Raw genomic sequence first — 25997 nt, 5'->3', positions numbered from 1 at the left:
TTGAGGGGGTGATACAGAGTTTATTGAATTAGATTTTTCTATTTACAACTGAGATCACATCTACATACTATTTTGCTAGTCTACATGGGTACATTATTTCTAACGAGTTTAGACTTACAATGAATGGGCTCAATCATACAAAAAAACACACGCACACACTCACACTAATTGTTTTAAAACAGTAGTGCATACATTACACTCCTCCTATAAAGCCAGCTTTGATTAAAAACCGCTAGTTTCAAAGATCAGTCTGATTTTGAAGATGAACCAAGATACACGCTGTATGATTCTAAAATCTATTTTAGCCATTTTGTACAGTTGCTATCTTACTGAACTATAGTATATATTTTTTAAAAGGACACTGATGAGGGGCACCATCTGGTATTAACTTTAACCAGACAGCTGACTGTCTCCCCCTCCCCCCAAAAACCTTTGGCCAAGAGCTCTCCATTGTGAAGACTGAAAGGACCCGGTGATACTTCAGCAGCAGTCCCATTACTGCTTGGAGGTAACAGAAGCAGGCTCATGTCCGCCTTTAATTCTACCACACTACGCAACTCGCAAATGGTTCTGAGATTAGAACATTTACCACCGTACTTAAACACTTACGGACATGGAGAGTCAGCTAGAACAGGGGAAAAGAAACTCACAGGTGGGTAGGTAAGAAGGTGGACACGTGAAGAGCCAAACTGCTCTGTCCGACACCTGGGTACGTGTGCTTTAACTAAATGAACTCAGGAGGCCAATAGCAGTGGACCTGCTCAATTCACCTTCCAAATCAGAACAAGACTAAAAAAGCTCAGGTTTGAGTTTTCTACTATGCATAGGTTCCACCGGTGATGAGCAGCTCATAAGCAGGATCTCTACTCCTTCTGCACAATACGATGCAGGCACACAGCATGCCCAGCAGCTGTGGGAAGAAAACAACAATGGAAAAAAAAAAAAGGCTGAAAACCCTCTTACAGCAAGTGCGTATTTCTTTGTTGGCAATGGAACTGTTTCTAAGTTCAAAGATCTCAAATCATCAAAAAAGCACTAACAGTAACGGAAGCAATTTCAAATGAATACATTATCTTTTTAGGATCTAAGTACCAAGTTTTAGTTTCCCTGCTTCACACCTAAGAACAATTTGTGAAGCCAGCAGAGAATCAAGTCTCTCCTAGTGCCATTCCCATCTCAATCTAGAGCAGTGCTGCATGAAAGAACTTTCTGCAGTGATGCAAACAGTCTATACTGAGCTGTCAAATATGGCAGCCACTAGCCACGTGTGGCTACTGAGCACTTGAAATGTAACTAGCGCAACTAAGGAGTTGCAATTTTTATTTTATTAAAATTAATTTAAATTTAGACATATGTGGCTAGTGGCTACAATACTGAACAGCAAAGGTCTAGGGAGCGGAATGATCAAGACTATGTATGGTGAGCAAATTTAATGGTGGTGGGTTTTTTTTTTTTTTTTTTTTTTTTTTTTTTGCGGTACACGGGCCACTCACTGCTGTGGCCTCTCCCGTTGCGGAGCACAGGCTCTGGATGCGCAGGCTCAGTGGCCATGGCTCATGGGCCCAGCCGCTCTGCGGCATGTGGGATCTTCCCGGACCGGGGCACGAACCCGTGTCCCCTGCATCGGCAGGCGGACTCTCAACCACTGCGCCACCAGGGAAGCCCTAATGGTGGTGTTTTTAAGCATCTGGATTTGAGGGAGATAAACTTTATAACAAACCACAAAGTGAAAAGCCCAATATATGAGTAGCCCAAAAGCCCTATGGGGGAAAACCAATCCTGATACTAAAAAGTATAGTTCAAAGGTTTTTGTTCCACAATTATTTACTATTTTTGAAATCTAGGTTTGGCTCTGTGGTATTATATACATATTACTTTTTAAAGGTCACTTTTCCTTCATCATTTTATTTTAATAAGGCCTAATCCTTCTGTGGTAGCAAACTGGAATAGTAGTGCCATGTTATTTTGGATAAGCGAGAGGATTAAGCTGGATTAAAAAGAAACGATTCTAGGGCTTCCCTGATGGGGCAGTGGTTGAGAGTCCGCCTGTTGATGCAGGGGACGCGGGTTCGTGCCCCGGTCCGGGAAGATCCCACATGCCGCGGAGCGGCTAGGCCCGTGAGCCATGGCCGCTGAGCCTGCGTGTCCGGAGCCTGTGCTCCGCAATGGGAGAGGCCACAACAGTGAGAGACCCGCATACCGCAAAAAGAAAAAAAAAAAAGAAAGAAACGATTCTAGAATTTTTGACCTGGCTTCTTACAAAATATAAACAGGTACTAAAGAGCTAAATAAATTAATTTGCTGCTCTAACTTTTCATAGACAGTGAAAGGTCTCAGTTATTTGATTTTTAAAAGGCAGGGCCCTCTGTACATATGGGGTCAATCTAATTTCAACAAAGTATACCTGATCCATAAATAAGACTCTCAAAGTCTGAAGTGGAAGATTACTAATGAGACACATGTACAGAGAAAAAGGATGTCCTCAAACTGATTTCTCCCTGATAAAGTCACACTCTCCAATTTCTGCCCTTATTTATTAGCCTCTATTCTACCCATTCAGGATATATACTTGCTGCTTGAATTCAACAGTTTCATTATATCAATATTTGCTGAGTGCTTACTAGCGCAAAGCACCTTAAAGACATTTTAAAAGTGGATATTGTTGAAAGTTTACTAAATATCTTAAGCCAATTCTAGACATGTTTAGTATCTAATTCCTAAAGAAATACATTTCCATTCACTGTACAGCAAAACATTCTTAGAACAGCTATAAGATCAAACACAATTATGTTCCCAGGCAATGTTAAATTGAGCAATAAAAATGCTAAGCTCTGAAGTTACTGATTAGCTTGGGGAAAAGATCTCTTCCCATCCCCACTTCCTCACATTCCTTTCAGTTGGCTAACTTCTACCGAAGGAGTCAGCATTCTCAAAATGGGGTCTGAAATAAGTATCCTTTTTTTCCTGACTTTAATTTCACTTAAATCAACTTGCACTGATTTAAAAACAATTAAATAAATTTGATAAAACCCTACTCATGCTTGGAAATGAGTCTGTTTAAGAACATTAAATACTACAATTTTAAAAAAAACATTAAGCACTACACAATAACTTCTTATAGTGCAAACCTCATCACTAAGTATTACAGGTCCATTTCCAAAGCTTTGCTATACTAAAATCTCATCAGTTATTGAAATTTTCCAAAAACAGATTTTAAAATATCACACAAATATTTTAGCTCCAGTGTGATTTCTTGCAATTAAACTTTCCCCTGTAGTAGTCACATCATGAGAACTAATCTACACTTAGTCCAAATATAACACCCAGCAACTGCAAAAATGATTAGTAAATACATAGGCAAGTGGTGATTAAAAAAACTGCCAAGGACTAAAATGCTCTGTGATACACTAGGTAGGTGGCATTATGGGGAAGTAGGTATTTTATACAAGGTAATTAGAACTGCACAATGAAAACATTCTTTTCTGAGAAAAATTTAGAAATACCTATCAAAAAGTCATCCATATTCTCTGACCCCTCAATTTCATGACTACAAATATTTTGCTACAGACTTTGCCCATATATACAGAGGAAATTCACTACTTGCATTTCTGTAATAGCAACACTTCCATAAGTGCCCATTAATGTAGATTAAATTATGAAGTATGTCCAAAAAATGGAATACTATATTGCCACAGTAGCATATTAATTTGTTTTTTAAGAAGGTACAAAAGGTTACATATCATACATTATATGTAACCTTTTGTACCTTTTATGATACTTTTGAAATGATAAAATAGAATTTTAGATATGGAGGACAGATTAGTGGTTACCAGGGTATGGGGGAGGGGGCATAAGACAGAGACGGGTGCAATTGTAAGAGTTATCAGGCAGACACTTGTAGTGTTGCAACTGCTCAGTATTTTGACTATGGTGACGGATACAAGAACCAAACAGGTCATAAAGTTGTACAGAATTGAATACACATATAGAAATGAGAAATCTAAAAAAAATCAGTGGATTGTATCAAGGCCAATATCCTGGTTGTGATATGTAATAGTTTTGCAAAATGTTAACCACTAAAGGAAACTGAGCAAAGCATACAGGATTCTGTCTGCATTGTTTCTCAAAACTGGAGGTTGCATACAATTATCTTAAGAAAGAAAGGTAGAAAATTGCATCCTATAAGCTTCTATTTGCATAAAAAATATTTATGTGCTTGTCTAACCACAAACTACTTCTGGAAGGATATACAGGAAACTGGGAACAGTGGTTGCCTCTGCAAGGGGGGACTCGAGAGCTGGGGTCAAGACTTGAGAGGGAGGCTTACCTCTTACTAAATTTGTATCTTTGAAGAAAATTTTATCAAATGGGTTTTTCAATTAAGAAATTTTCAAGAAGTTAACAATTAAGATTAATTTCCCCAAAATTAAAAAAAAAAATCTTAGCCATTCAAGAATTAGCTTCCCAAGCTTTGGTTTTAAGTTTTTAAGGAAGAATTACTTGAAATACTTTTCTAAAATGACTGTCAGAATCAAGCCACTCAATTTTAACTATCTGGGGGCCCAATCTGAAGTGCTATTCATTTATGTATTTTAACTCATTTTAATGAATTAAAATAGAAGTCAGAAGAGGCAGGAAGGAAATAACAGTCTCAACCTCCTTCACACTTGGCATACAGACCAGAAAAAAGCAACAAGGCCTTGGGAACTAGTTCTCTGTGAAATTTTGCTTTCCATCATTCCATCTTTAAGGACATGCCAACGTTGTGAGACTCCAAAGACTGACAATTCCCATTTTCCCCATACTGCCTGTGCAGTGAGCCTTACACACAGCTGAAACTTAAGAGCTTGCCAAATCAAAACCTAGATTTTATTATTATCACCAGACTGTTGAAATATAAAATTTATAGCTGATCATTTGTTCATTTAAGAGGCTGGCTACTCTCAAAGAAGTGAAATACCTTGCTCATTAAGAAACTAACAGTATAAAGGGTGTAGCAAAATTTTTAAAATCTCATTCTCTTACAGTTTTCAGGTTTTTCTTTCTTGGTAATTTTGGTCCTACCCAAACCTAGACTACTTAACAAGACTAGAACAAGGGGGGACAGATGTTTCATAAAGGGCAATACAGTAATATCTTAGGCTTTGTGAACCAAGAGACAAAATTGGTCTCTGTTGCAACTATTCAACTCTGTCACCATAACACAAAAGCAGTCATGGACAATACATAACATGTGTGGGGCTCACACAAAAAGAGGTGGTGGGCTAGATTGGCCCACAGATGACCAACACTCAAACAAGAGGCTTTTACTGGTAAATTATGTTTATGGGAAAATTTCTTCTTAAATTCACCTTTATGCCTTAGAACATCAATGAAATGTAGCTTAATAGTACCACAAATCACACTCAAAATCAAAGGAGACAACGCTTAAATATTTTTGATACTCACAACACTACCAAAAATCAATCAATCTTTCCCATTATTTAAAATTGAATTTTCTGTGATAGCTCTTAGAGCTTCCCCACTTTAGAACCCGAAGAAAAGTGCTAATCATTTTTCAATGCTATTACATTGTGTATTCTAACCAGTTTAAGTGTCAATTTGCTGTCAGATTTCATTAACAGAATTTAGGAATTTAATCTTCTGAGAATCTTAATTCGTCAATCTGTAATTGGAGGCAGAGTACACATGGAGACGGGGTTCAAGCTTTAGTGATGGTCGTAAGTCATGCTATCCTTGCTCTCCCTCATTTTCATGGCCTTTAAAACCAGGGACGGCAGAATCTCCAAGCATCCTTCTAGCTCTTTCTCTATCAGGATAAGTATAAAAGCATAAAAGCTCTCTGCTCTTTGAGTTGTTTCTGCCTTCATTCAGGTTTTCCACAAACATGGCACCAATCTACATCAGATTTTTAAAATCAAAAGTTTAAACATTTATAGGTACTCTTAAAAAAAAAAGTAGAAAATTCTTTTATTTCAAACGGATGTTTTTCCCTTTAAAACCAGTTTTTAAATTTTCAAAACTACTAGGTTTTGAGGCTGTAAAAGCTCTGAATCCCTGACTTAGTTTTGCTGAACTGAAAACATCAAAGCTTCATCAGCCATTATTTAAGTCAGGGTGATTTAAGTATAAAATGCATATGAGAAGGCATCCTTAAGAGACTAGTTAGAATATTTATTAGCCCCCATTAAAAAATATTTAATGAAGAAATATCTGACTGGTTAATAAGCTTAACTAGATGAGGGACATATCTAAAGTGTTGATTTCATCAGTCTTCTATATACATGTTGCACATTTCATGATCAAAAGCACCATACAGTTCTAAAGTTTTTTTGCTGCATGCTAATACATGCAGCTTTATTACCACACATAAAATCATTAAAAATGCACAGATCAGGATTTCACTTGGGAAAAGAGACCTCCCTCACGTTTCATTATTTTTAGCTAAATGAATGTGTTTACACAAAGAAAATATGAAGTACACCCCTGCTGATCAACAGACTACTGCTATGCTGAGCCAAAAAGAAAACGCTTAAAAGGGCAGAGACCATAGCAAATAGAGCTCGGCTTTTCAATGAATCATTTCAGAGCTCTCTGAATTATCAGCAAAGTAAACATTCACCCTTTTGCCATTTTATAAGGCACTTCCTGTTCAATACACTAGTTTCTGTTCAAATATACAGAGAGCAGACAAGCCAAGCAACTTACATATAAACTAGCAATTATGTTGGTTTTTCTAACAATTAAATGATATCAAAACTTTCTTCAAGTAGACTCTCTAGACCTGAAGCATGTTTCAAGAACATACTAAAAGAACACTAAAGAACACTCTGAGAACTAGATCTGATGCAAAGGATTTTCAAATAGTTGTAATATCCTCTAACAGAATCCCTAAGATATAATGTATATACCCAAGAAACTAGGAATGCAGATTATACTGGGCAGAAAAATAGCCATCTTTCTTACTTGTTTTTTATGTGGGTATGAGGGATAAAGGATGTGTATGGGTTTTTTTTTGATAAAGTGACAGGTAATTAAAACAATTACCAGCTACTTTGTACAAGCTCTTATTAAGGGGGAAAAAGACTGTTTTCACTGGTAGGAGCTGGGACAAGTCCCCTCAGCTACCAGAAAGACATGGTACATTTCCAAATATGCCAAGTGGTATAACAGACTTCTTGATGACAGTCCTTCTAAAAAAACTAAGTCCACAAATACAAGGGAGGTTAGAATCTCAGTTTTTAATTAAAGGTCATTCCTGTAAAGTGATAAAATTGCTCCCGTTACTGTAAGAGACTAGTGTAGTGCCACTAGTCTTGATTTATGTATATGAACATATAAAACCCTTGACGACAGAAAAGCAAGAAATGGAAGGAGAAATTTTAAAAAGATTAAAATAGAACTTTCCACTTCCAAGCTGAAATACAGCAGTTTGATTTTTTTTTAATTCTGTGAAGTTCTACTGAAGTACCTCCCAAGAATACATTATGACAAGAGTTTGTATTTTGAACAGGTCACTCACTAATCAAGTCAAGAAAATAAGATAAGGAGTCCCCTCACACATGGTTCCCCCATCCAGATCTCTGGTTTCTGGGACCATTCTGGGTCTATGTCTAGAAACAGGAAATGGAAGATGCTGGAAACTAGTGTCTGGTACCTCAATCACTTCCAAGTTATCTATATACACAAAGATTAACTGTACTTAGTGATTAAAACCATTCAGGGTTGCCATCAGAGAATCAGTACACTCTGAAAACTCCTTGGCTAGCTGTGCTTACCTGAATAGCTGCAAATGCCAGTGCTGCCCAGATAACATGCATCATGATTTCTTGTAGCTTCTTCACAACTAGAGCTTCACACCCCTAAAACACCCAAAGTCATCCTCATTAGTCTTTTTAAAAAGTGAAAGCTGCAAGGTCACATATTACTACTCACTGGCAGAAATGGAAATGACAGAAACTAAAAGAGGGAAAAAAGATAATGCATTTGAAAATAATTTATATTAAAATTAAATGGCGTTAAAGACAAGTAAAAGAAGGTAGAAAAGAAGTTCCAGGTAGAGATAATTCACCAAGAAAAAAAGCTACCAGGCTAGATTCAAGTGTTGGCCAAGAAACTGAACTTACCTCGGCATAGAGGTCAGAAGGGTGGGCCAGACTGCCATTACAGCTGCTGGCGGTCTCTCTGCAACAGCTAAGAGGGACACTCTGGTTTTTGGTTTCTTTGAACCAGTCTGTATTTTCCCAGTCTGAATAGTTGTGAATTCCACAACAATGCAGCTAACAGAGAAGAGAACAGAGATATTACTTGTCACAGAACACATACCCCTGTGCCGAACTTTAGAGTTCCATGCACTGAAGAGCTTTAAGCTACTTTTAGACCAGTGATGTCCAACAGAACTTTCTCTAATGATAGAAATGTTCTGTGTCTGTATGCTCAGTATGGTAGCACCCAGCCACATGGGGCTATTGAGCAATTAAAATGTGGCTAGTGTGACTAAGGAACTGAATTTTTAATTTTAATTTAAATAGCCACATGTACTTAATTAGTGGCTCTAGAACCTCCATTTGAGAAATCATATTGCCCACAAGGGGTAGTTTACAGCTAAGAAAAATCTTTACACTTTGCCTGTTAAACATCTAATCCTGAGTTAAATATTATTTCCAATGACAAAGTATTTAAAATATTTTGTCTGAAATGTCTGGGACTTACTTTAAGTTAATCTAGCAAACGATATGTGGGAGTAATAGATGAAACAAGATTGACAAAAAGCTGACAATTTTGAGGTGGGTTTATGGATACAAAGATCTACTGTACAATTCTCTCTACCTTCAGGTATGTTTCAAATTGTCTACAATAATTTTTTTTTAATGGTTTTGTCTGTTATCCTTTCTGGTCTTGCTTTCTCAAGGTATATGAAGACTTCTCACCTCCTTTGAAGTCCATCTGGATGCTGAACTTTCCTGTGACACGTACCTCTCTTCCATTATCACCTCTTTAGCTAATTATTTTTAAGGGAAAATCAGATGCTTCTTATCTGGCTGTGACTAGGTAATGGTGGGAAAAAAAACTTTCCAAGGGTGAAGGTAAGATTATCGGACTTGGACTTCGCTGGTGGCGCAGTGGTTAAGAATCCGCTTGCCAATGCAGGGGACATGGGTTCGAGCCCTGGTCCAGGAAGATCCCACATGCCGTGGAGCCAATAAGCCTGTGCACCACAACTACTGAGCCTGCACTCTAAAGCCTGTGAGCCACAACTACTGAGCCTGTGAGCCACAACTACTGAGCCCACGTGCCACGACTACTGAAGCCCGAGTGCCTAGAGCCCGTGCTCCGCAATAAGAGAAGCCACCTCAATGAGAAGCCGTGCTCCTCAAGGAAGAGTAGCCCCTGCTTGCTGCAACTAGAGAAAGCCCATGCACAGCAACAAAGACCCAAGGGAGGCAAAAAATAAACAAATTTATATTTTAAAAAAATAGCATTGATCATTTAGTTTAACAACTCATGTGTAGCTGCATTTGAAAAAAAAAAGGTTATTGGACTCATCACGAAGCTAACCACAGCTGTAAATGTATACTGCTAATTTACATAGTAACAGAGTTAAGTTTAATGTTTGCTCAACAGTGATTGGTCCTCAAAAACAAATTAGCCTCAGAAGAACTCACCTGTCTCTGTACATAATCAATAGCCCGGCTAGCAGCATCAGGGTTGGTTCCATTGTAGGTCTTATATACTTTCTGAATACTGCGATCAACCTCATTTTCCACCTGAATTAAAACAAAGAATTCAGTCCCTCAAAAATACTGATAAAAGTAACATTAGTCAAGGCTCCAGCTAAAATGCCCTAATGGCATGTGTGCAAAGTGGCAAGATATTTCCGTGAATTTCTTGTAAGAAAAAAGTTTTCTCCCTTCCTGCCTCCATGTAGATTCAGGTAAAACTTCAGACATATTATATCACACAGATTAAAAGCAATCACAGAGAAGATTGTGTGCAAGATGGCAGGCTACCAATTTATTCAAGAGGGAGAAAGCAGTTGAGCCTTGAGATAGGTGTCCTAACTTATAAACAGACCACCTTCTTTTTCAAATAAGTTTTCAGTGGGTTCTCAGAAGACCTACTCATTTTCCTTTCCTAAAGGAGGTAAAAATTAAACAACTTAAAAAGCCCTCACAAGATACTTTTGGGACAAATACCAACATTATTTCCATTTTACTTATTTAACGTTTAATTAGACTTGGGCAAATATGTAAAAGTAATCAGCAGGTTAAAAAAAAAATCAGTCCTTAAAAGTGGCACCTTATGAAGAGCTGCAGTTCAATGTATGTGAATGAGAAGACAGGAAATAAACTCTCCATAATGTATTGCCAAGTGGCAACTAAAGTGTCATTTAATAAAGTTTGCTTGTATCAGATTCTCCTTACCCTTCTAAGATGATTAGACCAATTTGGTAATTTTATCAGTGATGTAGTAAGACTATAAAATTGATAACCAGATCATAGGTAGGGGCATAATCCACTGCGTTCTTTTTTTGGCATAGCTCTCTGGTACCTTATGTAGCAATGGTTGAATATTAAATTGGCATATCATGCCTTTGATTCAAAATCATAAGAGAATAACCCTACTATGAGAATAACCCTACTATGCCTTTATAACAGCTCTATAGTTATCCCCAAATTAACTTAAAGCAGCCTGTTTAGCCTTAAATGGTACAGTAGATGGAAAGCAAAAGCAGGAAAAATAGAAAGGAAAGGGGAAAGAAAAGAAGAATGACCAGAAAAGAGGAAAGAGGGGCAAGAAGGGAGTGGCTGGCAACAGTTGCCTTAGTGTTTGAGTTGGTAGGACCCCTTTTTCCTCAGGAACAAATTGCAGGATTACAACTCCCAATCACCTTTTTCTATGTCCAGAACCAACGCATTTTTTTTAAAAAGAGGCAATGGAAAATGAAATCCTCAGTTTAGTTCTTCTAAACAGAAATCTGGGAATCTATATAGGGAATCTATAGGCTGAGGAAATTTGAACAAAGTTCTCAGCTGACCAACTATTCATTTGCAGATCATCCTATGGTCATTTAAAGAAAACTACCTACAAACTAGGACAGTAGTAGAATTAACACTTTGCTATATTAAATGAGACTAGAAGTCCTGACATATAATTTCTAATTATCCTTACATTTTCAAAGCAGTGGCTAAAGTGAAGTCAGGCAAAAGAAAATGTTTACTCTCAAAATGAGTTTGTTCTATTTCACTTGAAACACTTAAGCCACCTTTTAAAACATACATTCCAGTAGACAACATACCTTTGCTCTGTAAACATATCCCAAAACCACTACAACAACTTCTGTGACAAAAACCAAGAGTAGGATGATGACAAACTGTAAGGAAAATGTAAGGAAACATTGTCAAAAATTAAATACAAATGAAAAAATAACTCTAAATACTCTCTTGATAAAAAGCAATTATCTGAGATAACTGCTGGAAGTTTAAGACAAGTGCTAATTCTGTTCCAATTATAAAGAGAGTCAAATAGAAAATGGAGTTTCATGCTCAATTCAAGCAAGTAACACAAATGAATATTCCCACATACTATGACGACACATGCGATCAGTGAAGAGCTAACTTACCGTGGCAAGTCCACAGCGGCTTTCCCGGATTGTGGCACAGCAGCCAATTAGCCCAATAATGAAGAGCAGGGCTCCTACAGCTATGATCACCACAGCAGGGATGAGAGTGTACACATCTTCAAAGAAGTGGTCATAGTCGTCATAAGTGATGAAGACATAGGCTCCCACATAGCACAAAATGCCAGCTGCTCCCTGTTGAAAACAAGGTCAGAGCGCTGGTAAAATTCTCCAACCCCTGCTGGTAAAAATCCCCACTATTTCTTAGCATGTTATAACTCAATGAGATTTTCCACCACTTTTAAATCTTTGTAGACGTTTTTTCTGTGAAGCTGTAAATTATTCACTAGTAAGAGCATTTCGTTACTAAAGTTGTCAAGTTTTCCAAGCTCCATCTACTTTTCAATAGCTGCTGGTTCATCTAGGACCAAGAAACCATGAATCCAGTAAGTAAGACTGATGACAAGAATGAAAACACACACACATCCCAAAGCGCTTCTGTAGCTCAATTACATGTCCAATGAGGGTCAGTGTGGAGGTGGGGACTGCCCCCAGCAAATGGGGAAATCGGGTACAAGTGGCAAAGGCAGGATTGAACCCAGGCGATCTGACTCCAGAATCTGCATTTATAATCTCCATCTAATGACTTGGGGAAAGAAAATACAATAGCAACTAATAACCATGATACCCATATCTAAAACATTTGCTGTCGTAGTTGAGACTATGAAATTTACCATTTTCATAGCTAGAGGGCTACGTTACTAAAGAACTGTACAAACCCTTTAGGTCTATTTATTCTTTAGAATCGTGTTTCTCAAACTACATGAATAGGAATCACCTGAAGATCTTATTAAACTGCAGACTGATTCAGTAGGTCTGGGGGTGGGGCCTGAGATTCTGCATTTCCAACAAGCTCCCAGGTGATGCTGATGCTGCTGATTCTTGAACTACACTTTGAGTAACAAAGGTTTTAGAGCACCTAAAGGCAAACAATGCAGAAAGTCATGGAACAGCTGCTGCTCCAGACACAATGCTCCAGTTACAGAGTTTTACATACATTTTCCTTTTATCATTGTCAATTTTGCTATCATTGTGTACCAGCACAATACTGACAGCCCAATGCTGCTTGCTTTTATGTGAATGAGCAAATACAGTGTGAGGTTAAGTGTTAAAACATTTGGTTTAATGAATTATCATTTACAGAGCACTTTGAGACATTCAAGTAAAAAGAATTATTTCACCATTCTTCAAAATTTTAACACATAAATCATTAATCTTCAAACTAGAAAAGAGCCTCCACAATGATACTGGAAATATCGTTAACTCCTCTCAACCTGGAAACTCAGTTTCTTTCTTTTTTTTTTAATAAGTTTATTTATTTATTTTTGGCTGCGTTGGGTCTTCGTTGCTGTGCACGGGCTTTCCTCTAGCTGCAGCGAGCAGGGGGCCACTCTTCGTTGCGGCGCACAGTCTCATCGCGGTGGCTTCTCTTGTTGCGGAGCACCAGTCCCAGGCACGCGGGCTCAGTAGTTGTGGCGTGGGCTCCAGAGCGCAGGCTCAGCAGCTGTGGCGCTCAGGCTTAGCTGCTCCGCGGCATGTGGGATCCCCCGGGACCAGGGCTTGAACCCATGACCCCCGCATCGGCAGGCGGACTCTCAACCACTGTGCCACGGGGGAAGCCCTCAGTTTATTTCTTGAGTCTGTGGGACCCTGTAAGCTTGGGCGTCATCAGTATTTTTTCATATACCAGGCCAATAGAATCATTCAGATCTGGAAGAAAAAGACCCCATTTATGGAAAGTTGAGAAAGTAAGTTGATTTTTTTAAAAAATAATAATGAACTTTTAAAAAGAGAAGACAAGACTAGAGTAATGGAGGCAACTTAAAAAACCATAATCTTTTTTTTAAAGCTTTTTTAAAATTTTTATTTATTTTATTTTATTTATTTTTGGCTGCGTTGGGTCTTTGTTGCTGCACGCGGGCTTTCTCTAGTTGCAGCGAGCAGAGGCTCCTCTTCATTGCGGTGCACAGGCTTCTCATTGCGGCGGCTTCTCTTGTCGCAGAGCACGGGCTCTAGGTGCGCGGGCTTCAGTAGTTGCGGCTCGCGGGCTCAGTGGTTGTGGCTTGCAGGCTCTAGAGCGCAGGCTCAGTAGTTGTGGCGCATGGGCTTAGCTGCTCCATGGCACATGTGATCTTCCCAGACCAGGGCTCGAACCCGTGTCCCCTGCATTGGCAGATGGATTCTTAACCACTGCGCCACCAGGGAAGTCCAAAAAACCATATTCTTTTAAAACTCTCCTCTGGCTTTCAAGAGGCCCCACTGCTGGCTTTCTTCCTATTTCTCTCACTGCTTGCTCTCTCATTCTCTTCATGGACTCTTCTTTACCAGACAAATGTTAGTGATCCCCAGAGTTCTACCTTCAGCCCTATTTAAATAGTTTTCATTTTGTAGGCTCTCCTTGGGCTATATTAGCCATGGCTTCACCAGCCACTGCAGCTCTCTACCTAAGCCATCATCTCAGGATTACACATCCCCATCTGGAAGCCCCACAGACACCTTGCCCTCAACTTACCTCAAACCCTCTCTGCCTTCCTGCCCACTCCATTAAACCTTCCCTCATATTCTGTATTCCAGAGCAAATGGCACCACAGTTATTTTTTTCTAGTCAAATGCCTGAGAGTTACTCTATTTTCTTTCTTTGTCCTACCTCTACATCCCATCAATCACCAAACTCCTTCAGATTTACTTTCAAAACACTACCTGAATACCGTAACTTCTCTTCAACCCTCTGCAGTGCTTCTGTCTTAATGTGGGCCTTACCATTGTTCACCCTAAACCTTACTTTCTGACCCTCCCTGTCCCTTAATAATATGTTCTTTATATGATCAGTTATTTTTGTTAAAAATATAAAACAGATCAAGGCATTAGCATGTTTAAAATCAAGATGAGGCAAATAAGGCCCCTGATAAACTAAGCTGTTCCTCCCTGCTTTTCAGGCTCAGACTCCATTACCTCTCATGTACCCTGAACAACAGAAAGCTGTTATTTCCAAATGTACCACATATCCTCTTACTTCTTTACCTCTGCTATTCTCTTTGGAATGCCCTCTCTTCATCTGCCTGGGAACTCCCTGTCACCCATTAAAATGCAGTTTAAATATCACCTCTTCCTTTTGGAAGCCATTCTCGACCATTTCAGGTTGGATTAGGTGCACTTGGTCACATACCACCCCCTACACAGCTCTAACAGAGCATTTATTACAACTGTTGCAATTATAACTATATATGTCTCAGCATGCCATTAGGGCACAAACTTTGCCTGTCAGTCTTTCAGCCCTGTACCACCATCCAGCACCTAGAACGGTGCCTGGCACATAGAAGGTATTCGTCAAAATTCATTGAGTACACTTCATTTCATCCAGTCCCTTGAAATTGCCCTCCTATCTCAATCATAAAGCTCTGGTTTGACTTTGCTTTGTTTCTCTTCAGTCTAATGCTTATAGTTTTTAGCCCACCATTCAAACAAGATTTGGCAACTTAATCCAGCTTACTGAATTCCTGATGGCCATGACATCTGGAATACATTAGTTTATAAATGCTTCACCTACAGCAACTGTACCTGTTCAAAGGCCCTCAGTTCACTGACATACTTACTTTGGTGACATATTATTATGGGATGATGGAAGGCACAGGAGAGGGGAGAGAGGAGAAACAGCTTAATAGTCTGGGTGCATTAACTACCGAAGTACATGGAATACTTAACATTCTTACCAAACATTACTTTTTCTTGACTACATATGTGTGATATACAAACACACACGTGTATACACACACACATTTTGTTACAGTAAATACTTTTAGTCCCCAAACAGAATTAGAAGAATACTAAATATGAAGCCATCAAATACTGTCCAGTTTGTCTTCACTAGTCATCTCTCTATCCTTTGGACTCTTAGCCTTTCTTACTCTAATAGGCAATCTTCATTTCTTAAATGGCTTAAATTAAAATGAATTCCATCTTTGAGCTGCTAGTAAATGAAATTTAAGACCACATAAATTTGAATAGGGCTTCCCTGGTGGCGCAGTGGTTAAGAGTCCGCCTGCCGATGTGAGGGACATGGGTTCGTGCCCCAGTCCAGGAAGATCCCACATGCCGCGGAGTGGCTAGGCCCATTAGCCATGGCCGCTGAGCCTGCGCATCCGGAGCCTGTGCTCTGCAACGGGAGAGGCCACGACAGTGAGAGGCCCGCATACCACACACACACACACAAAAAAATTGAATAACAACAGGATAAAACTGGAAGATATATGTACTCAACAATTAATCTGAAGCATGGGAAAGTGAAGAACCATCTGCATTTTAAACATGAAATGATGAGTTTTCAACCTAAAGAGATCCCTATAAGGCTCACACTTGGTGCTGCCTGGGTGTGGGCCAAGTGAAATGCTTCCAGTGCAGCCATCCTCCACCCATACAGATAACGAATGCAATGGAAGGCTAGGAGGAAATGCCATTTGTAAAGCCGCCTGTTCTTTTCTAATAGACTTGAAGGCAGTTTCTTTTCCCAGGCTGCAAACTAGTCAACATCCAAATCACACAGCAGAGTTGAAAACATAACGCTTCTGTTTTGACAACATACAGTGGGAAGCAACTTAGCAGTTGCACACACCAAAGCAGAAACTGCACTGATTGCTGATATGAAACTATATAAATCAAATTACTGACAGAGACTGTCTCCTAAATTGAAGGTAACTTCAAAAATTTCTTCTTTTAACAACATGTATATATAGTGCTTAATGTAAGTTGTATAGTAAACAATTTATGAAATGACATCAGTTACTCTGAAAATATAGAGAAGGTGTCCCTAAAACAGCTGAAGACATAAAAACAGCAATAAACAACTGCTTTAATGACATCCAACCATCAGTATGAAAAACATAGGTAGAGCTTATATGGTAAACGGAAAAAGGTTATAAGTAATTCCTAACTAGGGACTTTGTAGTCATGCAGATTTTTGATATAGGAGTTGTGGCTATTAGAAAGCCTAAAAGGTAAGCAGGGTTAAATCCTTCTGAAGGGTAATGCTGGGATTGAGATGTATCAAAGGATCTGGGCTTTGCCAACAAACCAGCTGCAGGGGGGGAAGAGGAGGTGCAGCAGAAGAGGGAATGAAATGTAGAACTTGGAAGCAGCTGAACTGCATTAGTCATCGCTGAGAAAATCTGAGCCTATAAGGAGGATTTGTGCCAGGACAGTATACTAAAAATACTCATCCTTTTTACAAATAAGTGAAGGGAAACTTAACGGAAAGGCTGAGAGCTGAAACTATAGAAAAAAGAATTTTTTGAAAACCATTCTTCTTTACCTTTTAATAAACTCATGTTCTAAATTAAGTCACAAAATTTTAAAACTTTAGGAAAGCCAGTGCTTTTGCAGAACCCCAAGCTGTTCCTCCAGAAATAAAGCTACCTATCAGAAAACTTTAGAAGTATGAGTTCCAGAAGTATGACACTTCACTTTATCCTTTTACCCTTCCACTACATATTCAATACATACAAATGTGAAGCCCCTTTAAAATTAGAAATTTCAATGTTATGTAAGATTGATTTTTCTACAGTTTAGAAACCAGTGTTTTGGTTTTACAAACTAATTGTTTTGTTTTTGTACTTTTGAAATCCTCTGTGAAAGACGATGACATGCTAAAATCCACAAAACTCCTAAATTCTTTACTTTTCTAAGGAAGAAGGAATATGAAATGAAAGGGAGCACATCAACCACAGTGATACTTGCCACTGGAATCAGGGAACATTAAAAACAAAACAGCCTTGTTACAAGCCAGGAGGTAAAACACCTCTGCTGTGAAAAGTGCATCTATATGGAAATTTAGAAATGTGAAGGTGCATCCCACATCCCACAGAGCATATGGGTGAAGATAAAGCAAAGAAGAACAGGAGTGATTTTCTTGCAGTGGTATACAGTAGTCATGGATTCATTTGTAGAAGGGAAAGAATCAGGACAGTGTAAAGATGAGGGGACCATCTGAAGTCATTCAGCTAAAAAGCACAGTGTCTCACAAATTCTTGTTGCCTGCAAGAACTACTCCTTCAGTGTGATTTTTGCCTCCAACAATCAATTGGTAAAGCAGAAGCGACTGGAATGTTGGAAGAAAGAGTAGAAAGACCTGGCAAAAACCACCATGTATTCTAGACTTCATAAGAATGCAGATTTCAAAAAGTAAAGAGGGGAAAAACAGCAGCAAAAATCCATCTTATGTACCTATCTTTTAACATTTAATTCAGAGTCTCCTGTACGGTCATATTAGTTTTTCATGTACCTCGCTTCTCTCCTACAAAGAACCCATTGGTAATTCTATGCAGTGCATTTCTGAAAGCTTTTCCAAACTCCATCCCTCCTTGTGCCATTAGTAGTGTCTTAAAATCACCTCAAATCTTTCAGCATTCTACTTACCATAATATTCTCTAGTCAAACCTATTTGTTTCAATTCTGACTTACTCTGACGAAATACTTCATATCATTAAATATAATTACTCTTACCAAGTCCAATGCCTACATATTTCATTTACTCTCTTATCACTCAAGAAAAAAAACTATACCAAAGATTTCAATTCCGGGCTTCCCTGGTGGCGCAGTGGTTGAAAGTCCGCCGCCGACGCAGGGGACATGGGTTCGTGCCCCGGTCTGGGAAGATCCCACGTGCCGCAGAGCGGCTAGGCCCGTGAGCCATGGCCGCTGAGCCTGCGCGTCCGGAGCCTGTGCTCTGCAACAGGAGAGGCCACAACAGTGAAAGGCCCGTGTACCGCAAAAAAAAAAAAAAAAAAAAAAAGATTTCAAATCCTTTCAGAAATTAAAGCTACTCTAACCAAGAATTTCTGAAGCTATTAAAATATATCATTTTCAACCTAACAAATTGGTCAATAATAAAGGCAAGCAGTATTCAAAGATATGTAAGGGTACAGAGAGAAGAGCCCACAGAAGTACAGAATAATATAGAATAATCTTTCTGGAGAGCTATCTGGCAACACATTATTAGCCTCAGCATTTATACTTTTGTACCTACTAACTGCACTTCTAGGAGTCTATTCTTAAGAAAATAAGTCAGATGAAAACAAAGATTTGTATAAGGTATGTTCATCAAAATGTTATAATATTATAACAAAATTATAATAGCGAAAACAAAAGAAAAAACCCTAGCATCCAGAGGTATATTTGCATTATAGCCCTTAAATATGTTAAAGCATAATTTACTAATATGTTTGTGGTGTGTTAGGGGAAAAATACACTTACATGCAGACATTAAAAAAAAAGGAAAAAAAACACCAAAATGTTAATACTGGTTGTCTCTGAGTGGTGGAATTATGGTAACGTTAGTTTAAAATACTTTTTAGTGTCTTCTTTAAAGAGCAAATATATTATTTGCATAATCATAAAAGTAAATATTTAAAATTATATCTGAAATTGAGACTTTGTTGTTCTTTCACAAACGAATTCTTAGATCTCTCCTTAACCACCAACATAAAACAGGTATCTCTTCAATCCCAAATATTTTAGGCACTTCTGCCAATCTTCCCTGTTTATCACTTTTCTTGGGTCTGCCTGGCTTTGACTCATCTTTAGATGTTTTCTGACTATCTAACACAATTCTGATCCTTTCAGTACACATCCTTTTTTTCCCCCCATAAATGTTACCTATTAAGGAGACAAGTAAAAAACAAACAAACAAACAAACCCTACTTGGAGGGGTAAAATTTTGACAGTAAGCCACTTCTGCCATCATTATCAATATCACCATCATTATTGCCATTACTCTTAAAGAAAAAGTATTTTAATCCTTTAAACCAATATTACTCCGATGACATTCCAAAGGTCATGTTCCTCAATTTTGTCCTATTTTCAATGTTTCTGTATTTGGTTTTTTATAATCACTGTTCATCTAGCTTAACAAAGTTGTTCTATTTAATCCAATTTATATCCACGAGTTGAAAGACCCCAAATGTTCAGGTTGCAATGAAACTGGAGATCCGCAACTGCCACAGCCAAATTATTTTAACAGCATGGAAATTAAATATTTTCAGATTGCAGGGCTCCAGGGGTCATCTGAGAAGCACGTAATTTAAACATGCATTTTTCTTTGAGACCCTCTGTCCTCACACCCTACTCTAACTGTAAAAAGAGTCAGTTATTACTACTGGAGCCTGAGGTCCTTAAGCTCTATAATAGTAGAGTTTGTCCTTGCTTGGGTTATGTGTTTAATCAGTAGCAGCAACAATGTAAAATACAGTATGTCAGCATTTACTATAGATTCCCTTTTAGTAAATCAAGAACAAATACATCAATGCAAATAATTGTTCTCATCTACTGACTCTACAAAACTATTAAGGAGGGGGAAGGAGGAAAGAGATGATATTTTTAAAGGAAGACTTGAGACTCTCTGTGAGTATAAGGGGAAGGAGGAGGGGGAGGAGCAGCTAGAAATTAAATTCAATAGACTATTAAATGGTTTTGCCTGTCTGACCCCTCTTCCTATAAGCTGTCAGAGAGCAGGAACTGTACCTTTTTGCATTTCTCAGAAACATGTAAAGCACAGATATTCAACAGGTATTTACTAAGTGAATGATTCTTAGAATATACTTGTTTGATGCAAGTATAAATTTTAAGAAAATAAAATTTCTGCAAAAATCCTAAGCTAAGTTGGATCTTATGGAATAAAATTTATTAAAATATTTCAAAGCATGATAAATATCCTAAAGAGCTACTAAACAACCTCTTCCTTAAACTGCCAACTAAAGAGAGCTTTCCTGACTAAGTTCCCCATGCGATGCGCTCTTCCAGTTAATGATTACTCAGAGCCACAAGGCTCTTGGTATGGTGGACAGCTGACTGAGAATGTAGTAAGACTGGAAACATTCATTTTCCTAACTGTCAAAGTTAAGAAACAGGTCTCCTAAAATACACCATAACTTGCTTTTCTTCTAGTGAATTGAAAAATAACTATGAAAAAAGAAATCTGTTAGCTGGAGGTGTGTTCCAATGACATATTCTTTGTCAGAGCAGTCATTCATGATGATAGGAATACAGGAGGTGGAGAAACAAATTCCAGGATGTTTGATAAAGGTTCCGGTTTAAAAGTATCATATTCTCAACTCAAATGTGCAAGATGTGCTAGAAAAGACAAAATATGTATATGGAGATTTGTGAAGAAGAAGTCTTCCTTGAAATATTTCATTATAAATTTTTATCTTTTAAACAAAAGCATGAAAGTATAGTTAAGCTTTCTTTTGGTAATTTGAACACACCAAGTATATTCTTGCCTTAGAGCCTGTAGGCTGTTCCTTGTATTAAATGTCCCCCATCTCCTCCAAATCACCCCAAAATCTGTTCCTTCATATTCCAGATTAAATTTCACCTCCTTGGAGAAGACTTCTTTGCCAACCTAAAGCAGCCACCCAATCACTCTATCACATCACCCTGTTCTAAGTCTCTGCATAACACATCACTATCTGATATTTCCCTTGCTTTTTTTTTTTTTTTTTTGCGGTACACGGGCCTCTCACTATTGTGGCCTCTCCCGTTGCAGAGCACAGGTTCCGGACGCGCAGGCTCAACGGCCATGGCTCACGGGCCCAGCCACTCCGCGGCATGTGGGATCTTCCCGGACCAGGGCACAAACCCGTGTCCCCTGCATCGGCAGGCGGACTCTCAACCACTTCGCCACCAGGGAAGCCCTCCTTGCTTATTTTTAATTGCCTTGCTCCACCAAAAAAAAAAGTTCTGTAAGAACAGTGATATTCATTTTTCCACCATTCTATCAGTAATATAAGCACAAAGTAGGTATTTAAACATTTGTGTTGTATTTGTTTAACAAAGCAATTTTCCTTAATTATATGTATTCACAGAGGGAAGAGTAATATGAAACTTTTTTAAGATAAGGTAAATTTTAATGCTTATATAAGGCTTTTAAATATGATTTGTATGTAAAGGGTATTTCATATGAGTGAATGATGATTAGTGAAGGTGCCACATTCCAAAGTTGTTTCCAAAAGCATTTAAAAGGTGTTTAACCTTGTGGTATTTCCCACTCCACAGCTGTGTTAGTGTTACTATGGCCTTTCATACTGATGAAAAACAACACCCTAAGCAGATGTGCCAGACTATAAATTCTGCAAGCATGGACAAAGCTTTCTCTTGTAGTCCCTATAATGCCTAAGACACATATGACCAAAATAAATACTAGCCAATTGGTTTTTCTCACAGGGTAGAAAAAGTAAAAGTAATTTGTATAACATGGGTCTTCATTAAGTACTCAATTAACTTGCCAGAATAAAAACCTGAAATTATAAAGTACTGATTTAAACTTGTTTTAGATGAGGCCTCCTGGGTCAGATCAAATGACCCACTGAATTAAGACCCTTGTCTGACCTTGGTGCAAAAGTGCAGTTTAGAGAAGAGGTTAATGACTGTTCCAATAGCCTTCAAAATTTAGTCATGTAACTCAAACACTCCTGTCTTCCAAAAATTATCATGGGTCTAGAACTAATACGCTTACATTTAAAGCTATGCCACTCCATAAAAAACAAAGAGATCCAAGTTGTACATCCCTTCACTAGTCCAAAATTACCTTTCATGCTAATATTTTGGAATTTGGTGAGGCACTCTCAATTTCCACTAAGACAACCTTCAGGATTTTAGAACCCACTGTTTCCCCTTTGTCTGAGCCTTTCCATAGTAACTTCTTTAGACTGCACTGTTCAAAATAATCTACACCAAGTCAACATTAACAGTTTTGGCTGTCAGATCATTTAATATCAATCCTAAGTATTTCAAGTACGTATCTATTTGCACATCACAGCTCTTTGAACAAGCTGCCAACGAAACCAGGATATCATGATATAGAGAGGTGTAGTTTAAAGATGTTGACAAAGCAATTAAACTTTAAAACTTATCAACAATCAGTCATTACCATCCGATAGTGAAGAGCCAGTGCAACAGAGCCTGGGCAACTTTGCTGAAGTTGCCCAAGGGAACCTAGAAAAACTTTAGAGATGCTCTGTGTAGGGAATGCTTATTCTTCCACTTATAGATTAAGGCATTAAAAGGAGGAAGGGGCCACTATATAAGAATATACTTATTAGAACTGAAGAATGCATTAGAAATTCCCAGGAAGAACAGGTTAACATCTGTTTTATGTACTTCCTCATAATGACCTAATTTTTTAAACTGACAAGTTAAATAGTGTAGTTTAAATGCTGGGGCAGGTTCTAAACAAGGTTAAAATCAGTGTTTTAGAGCAAGTGAGTCTAACACAGCCTAAACAGTTCCTTCCCCTTTCCAAATCTTTTGAAATTCCACTTTGCTCTACCACCACCGGCTCTAGAGCACAGGACAACCTGGGTGTGAAGGCTGGCTCTGCCCCACCTTGCGTGTGCCCCTTTAAGTAAACTTTAATGTCCTCATCTGTAAAAGAAGCACGATATTCCCTGCCAGAAGGAGCTATTATGAGGATACTCCATGTAAAGTGCTTAGCACTGTGCCTGGGTTTTAAAAGCACTCAAATATTAGCTATGATTACCAACATCGTCAGATTCCAACAGTTGGTCCTTAAACTAATACTTTGGCACGAGACATATCTAATATTGTTTCCTCCTTAGTTATGTTGCACTAATCCTGCTGTACGCCACAGTTTTTTTCCCTGCATGTCTGCTTAACTTCCTCATCACAGCTCACAAATGTTTTATTATCCTACTAACCTAGATAAAGAGTGTTTTTACCACACAGTTTAACTTCAATCTTGGCAAGAAGCCACTATGAAAAGTACAACTGAAGTTCATCATAACCTTCTTCACTAAGTGCCAACAGTACCTATACTTACATAGTTTCCAAAGATTAATGAACCTTTGAATTAACTGCTATTTTAAATGAAAATTTAATTATTTAAAGAAAATGGCTCCTGCATTTCCAATATTTTGTTTCATTAGCAATTCCAGTCCCTGAGCTTGAATAGCCTAGAACTCACCTGACAGTACACAGACTCTTCTCCAAAATCAAACTGTTATGCCCATAAAAATCACAAGGAACTGTAAAGGCTACAAAGCTAAGTCTATATCTAAGAATCTTCTTATCTATAGTGTTTCTCATCTGGAGAGCCCTGGAAACTCTTTTAGCTTTTAAAAAGGCTTGTAAGTATAAGAAACACTGCTCTAATTGGAAAAGAAGAAATCATGGAAACATCAATGACACGTGGGTGATTCTGAACAGTACTATCGGCCCTACCAGTCAGGATTCTTTCCATCACACCATAAATATCCTGAAAGACTCTATGGCAATACATGTGTGTAGTAAGTGCCTTATTATATGTAATTATCCTTTTATGCTACAGCAGTCAGGATATGAAAAGTTTCCTCCTTTGTTGGGGGAGGGGGGAATGTGTTGTAAGAAGGAAAGGATTCCTCCTAATTTAGGGTATGTTTGTGGGAAAGAGTTGAATGGGGACATACAAAAGTATGGGAAGTGGGAATGTTCAAGAAGTGTCCTGGGGACTGGGGACAGGGAAGTGTGTCCAGGACAGCAAGTGTTTAAGAACATGGTCAATGGTGAAGAAGGAAAGGTGACTGAGGACTTTAACTGCAATACCAAGAGGAGGTTGAACCTTAATCTACTGCTGAAGCTTTAGGGGTGTGGGCGGGTGTTTATTTTTTAAATGAAATAAAGTGATGTGAGGGAAGAAATGCTTAATAAGATTTATCCGGGTGCAAAGTCCAGATGAACTAGAGGGTGGAGAGACTGACAGGAATAACACAGGTTATTACAAAAGTCCTTGGCGAGATAAGAACCTGAAGTAAGATGAAGGGGCTATAAACACCCCTTTCTTTGAGGGCGTGTCCAAAAAATGTGTAAGGCACCCTTTATTGAAAGTGAAATAACTCAACGCTTTCAAGATCTTGTGACATCCGAGACATATTTAACCAAGGTTTATAATCTCAGGCTACCCATCCCCAGGACCAAACAAACAGACTAATTTTCTGGTTACAGGATTATTTGGCTTCTCAAGTTGAAACCGTTCCATTTTCTGGGCTGGTAACCAGTCAACCAGTTCTCCATACACAAAAAGCTCTAAGGCAAAATCCCTCACCCCTGAGTCGGTAGCGTCCCCGCACTACTGCACCGTTTGCTCGCACGCCTCGGGGCTGCCACTAGAGCTGCCAGGGCTCCGGGCCCCGACAAAGAAAGCAGAGCCCGACCCTTTGGGGAATATCCTATTTCGAGCCTGGTGTCCTAAAAGAATCTGCAATGAGAGCTCTCCGTCCAGCAGGCTGCTCCGGGGAGGGGGGAGGCCGGGGGGCCTCTCAGCGCCGGCCCCTGGCACAGAGCTCGTCGGCGGGGGCACCGGGCCCGAGCGCGGAGGCCGCAAGAAGCCCCCGAGGGCTTCCTCTCACCGCCATCTACGCCCGGAGCCTTCGTCCCAGCCAGTGAGGGACCTAACGAAGAGGCCCCCGGGGCCGGCCCGGGCCCCCTCCCCTCGCGCCTCCGCCACAGGGCCCCCTGGCTCCCTCAGCGCCAGCCCCGGCCCAGCCTGGGTCCCCGCTGGGCCCCACAGGCGCTTCAGCCGAGGCCTCCTTCGGGCCGCACCGCCGGCCCCCCGCCATCTCCCGCCCGCCGGCCACGCTCACCCAGAAGATGAGGTTGAGAAACACCAGCACGGTCTTGGAGGAGGTGATGCCGCACTGGCCCATGGTGCCGGCGGTCCGCTGAGGCCCTGCTCGGCGAGCGGGACGCGCTCACCGAGCGAGGCGTCAATGGCGACGGCGCCTTCCCTGTGGGAACTGCACGGCCTGCGAAGCGTTCACCGCAGCCCCCGGAGCCGTCGCCCACCCCTAGCCCAGCAAGCACCTCGCTCCTCCGCGCAGCCGCCGCAGTCTCCGCCAGGCCACCGCGCCACACCCCGGCAACCGAGTCCCGCCCCCGGACAGGCAGCTTCAGCCAATCACTCCCGTGGTTCTACAGCGAAGCCACGCCTCTTAAAGGAGACGAAAGCTCAGTGTCCTTCTTGGCCTCTGGCCGCCCTTGGATGCAGACGGCTCCTTAGGGAAGTTTCAGAGGACCAAACCCAGTCCGCTCCTACTGAGCTGCGTTTACTATGCCAGGCTTACAGGTGATTCAGAGTCTGAAGAACGCTGTCTTTCTACCTAGCCCGTTCTCCCCTAAGGAGGTCGGTCCTGACAAAGTAACACCTAAGCATTGTCTGGGAGAAGTGCAGTAAACATCAACAAATATTTATGGAGAACTTATTGTGCCAAGCGCTAGGCTAGCTCTCAGAAGAGTCATTGGAAAGGAGAAAAGGCTGGTGAGGGGGTTGGCCATG

At 39.7% G+C, this 25997-nt stretch overlaps 1 protein-coding gene across 1 annotated transcript; it reads right to left on the bottom strand.

Annotated features, from left to right (window-relative positions):
- TSPAN3 (tetraspanin 3) lies at positions 1-25650 on the bottom strand. The gene is made up of 7 exons (XM_027123700.1): positions 25306-25650; positions 11624-11815; positions 11300-11374; positions 9666-9767; positions 8127-8279; positions 7779-7862; positions 1-910 (listed from the first exon to the last, which is right to left on the bottom strand). Exons 1-7 carry the CDS (start codon positions 25366-25368, stop codon positions 818-820), a joined length of 762 nt encoding a protein of 253 aa, XP_026979501.1. The 5' UTR covers positions 25369-25650; the 3' UTR covers positions 1-817.
- Positions 25651-25997: the final 347 nt, after the last annotated feature.

Source organism: Aethalodelphis obliquidens, unplaced genomic scaffold (genome assembly GCF_003676395.1).
Source record: "Aethalodelphis obliquidens isolate GAN/ISIS:26980383/991018 unplaced genomic scaffold, ASM367639v1 scaffold26, whole genome shotgun sequence".
NCBI classification, from domain to species: Eukaryota; Metazoa; Chordata; class Mammalia; order Artiodactyla; family Delphinidae; genus Aethalodelphis; species Aethalodelphis obliquidens.
This window is presented reverse-complemented; position numbering and strand designations above follow the sequence as displayed.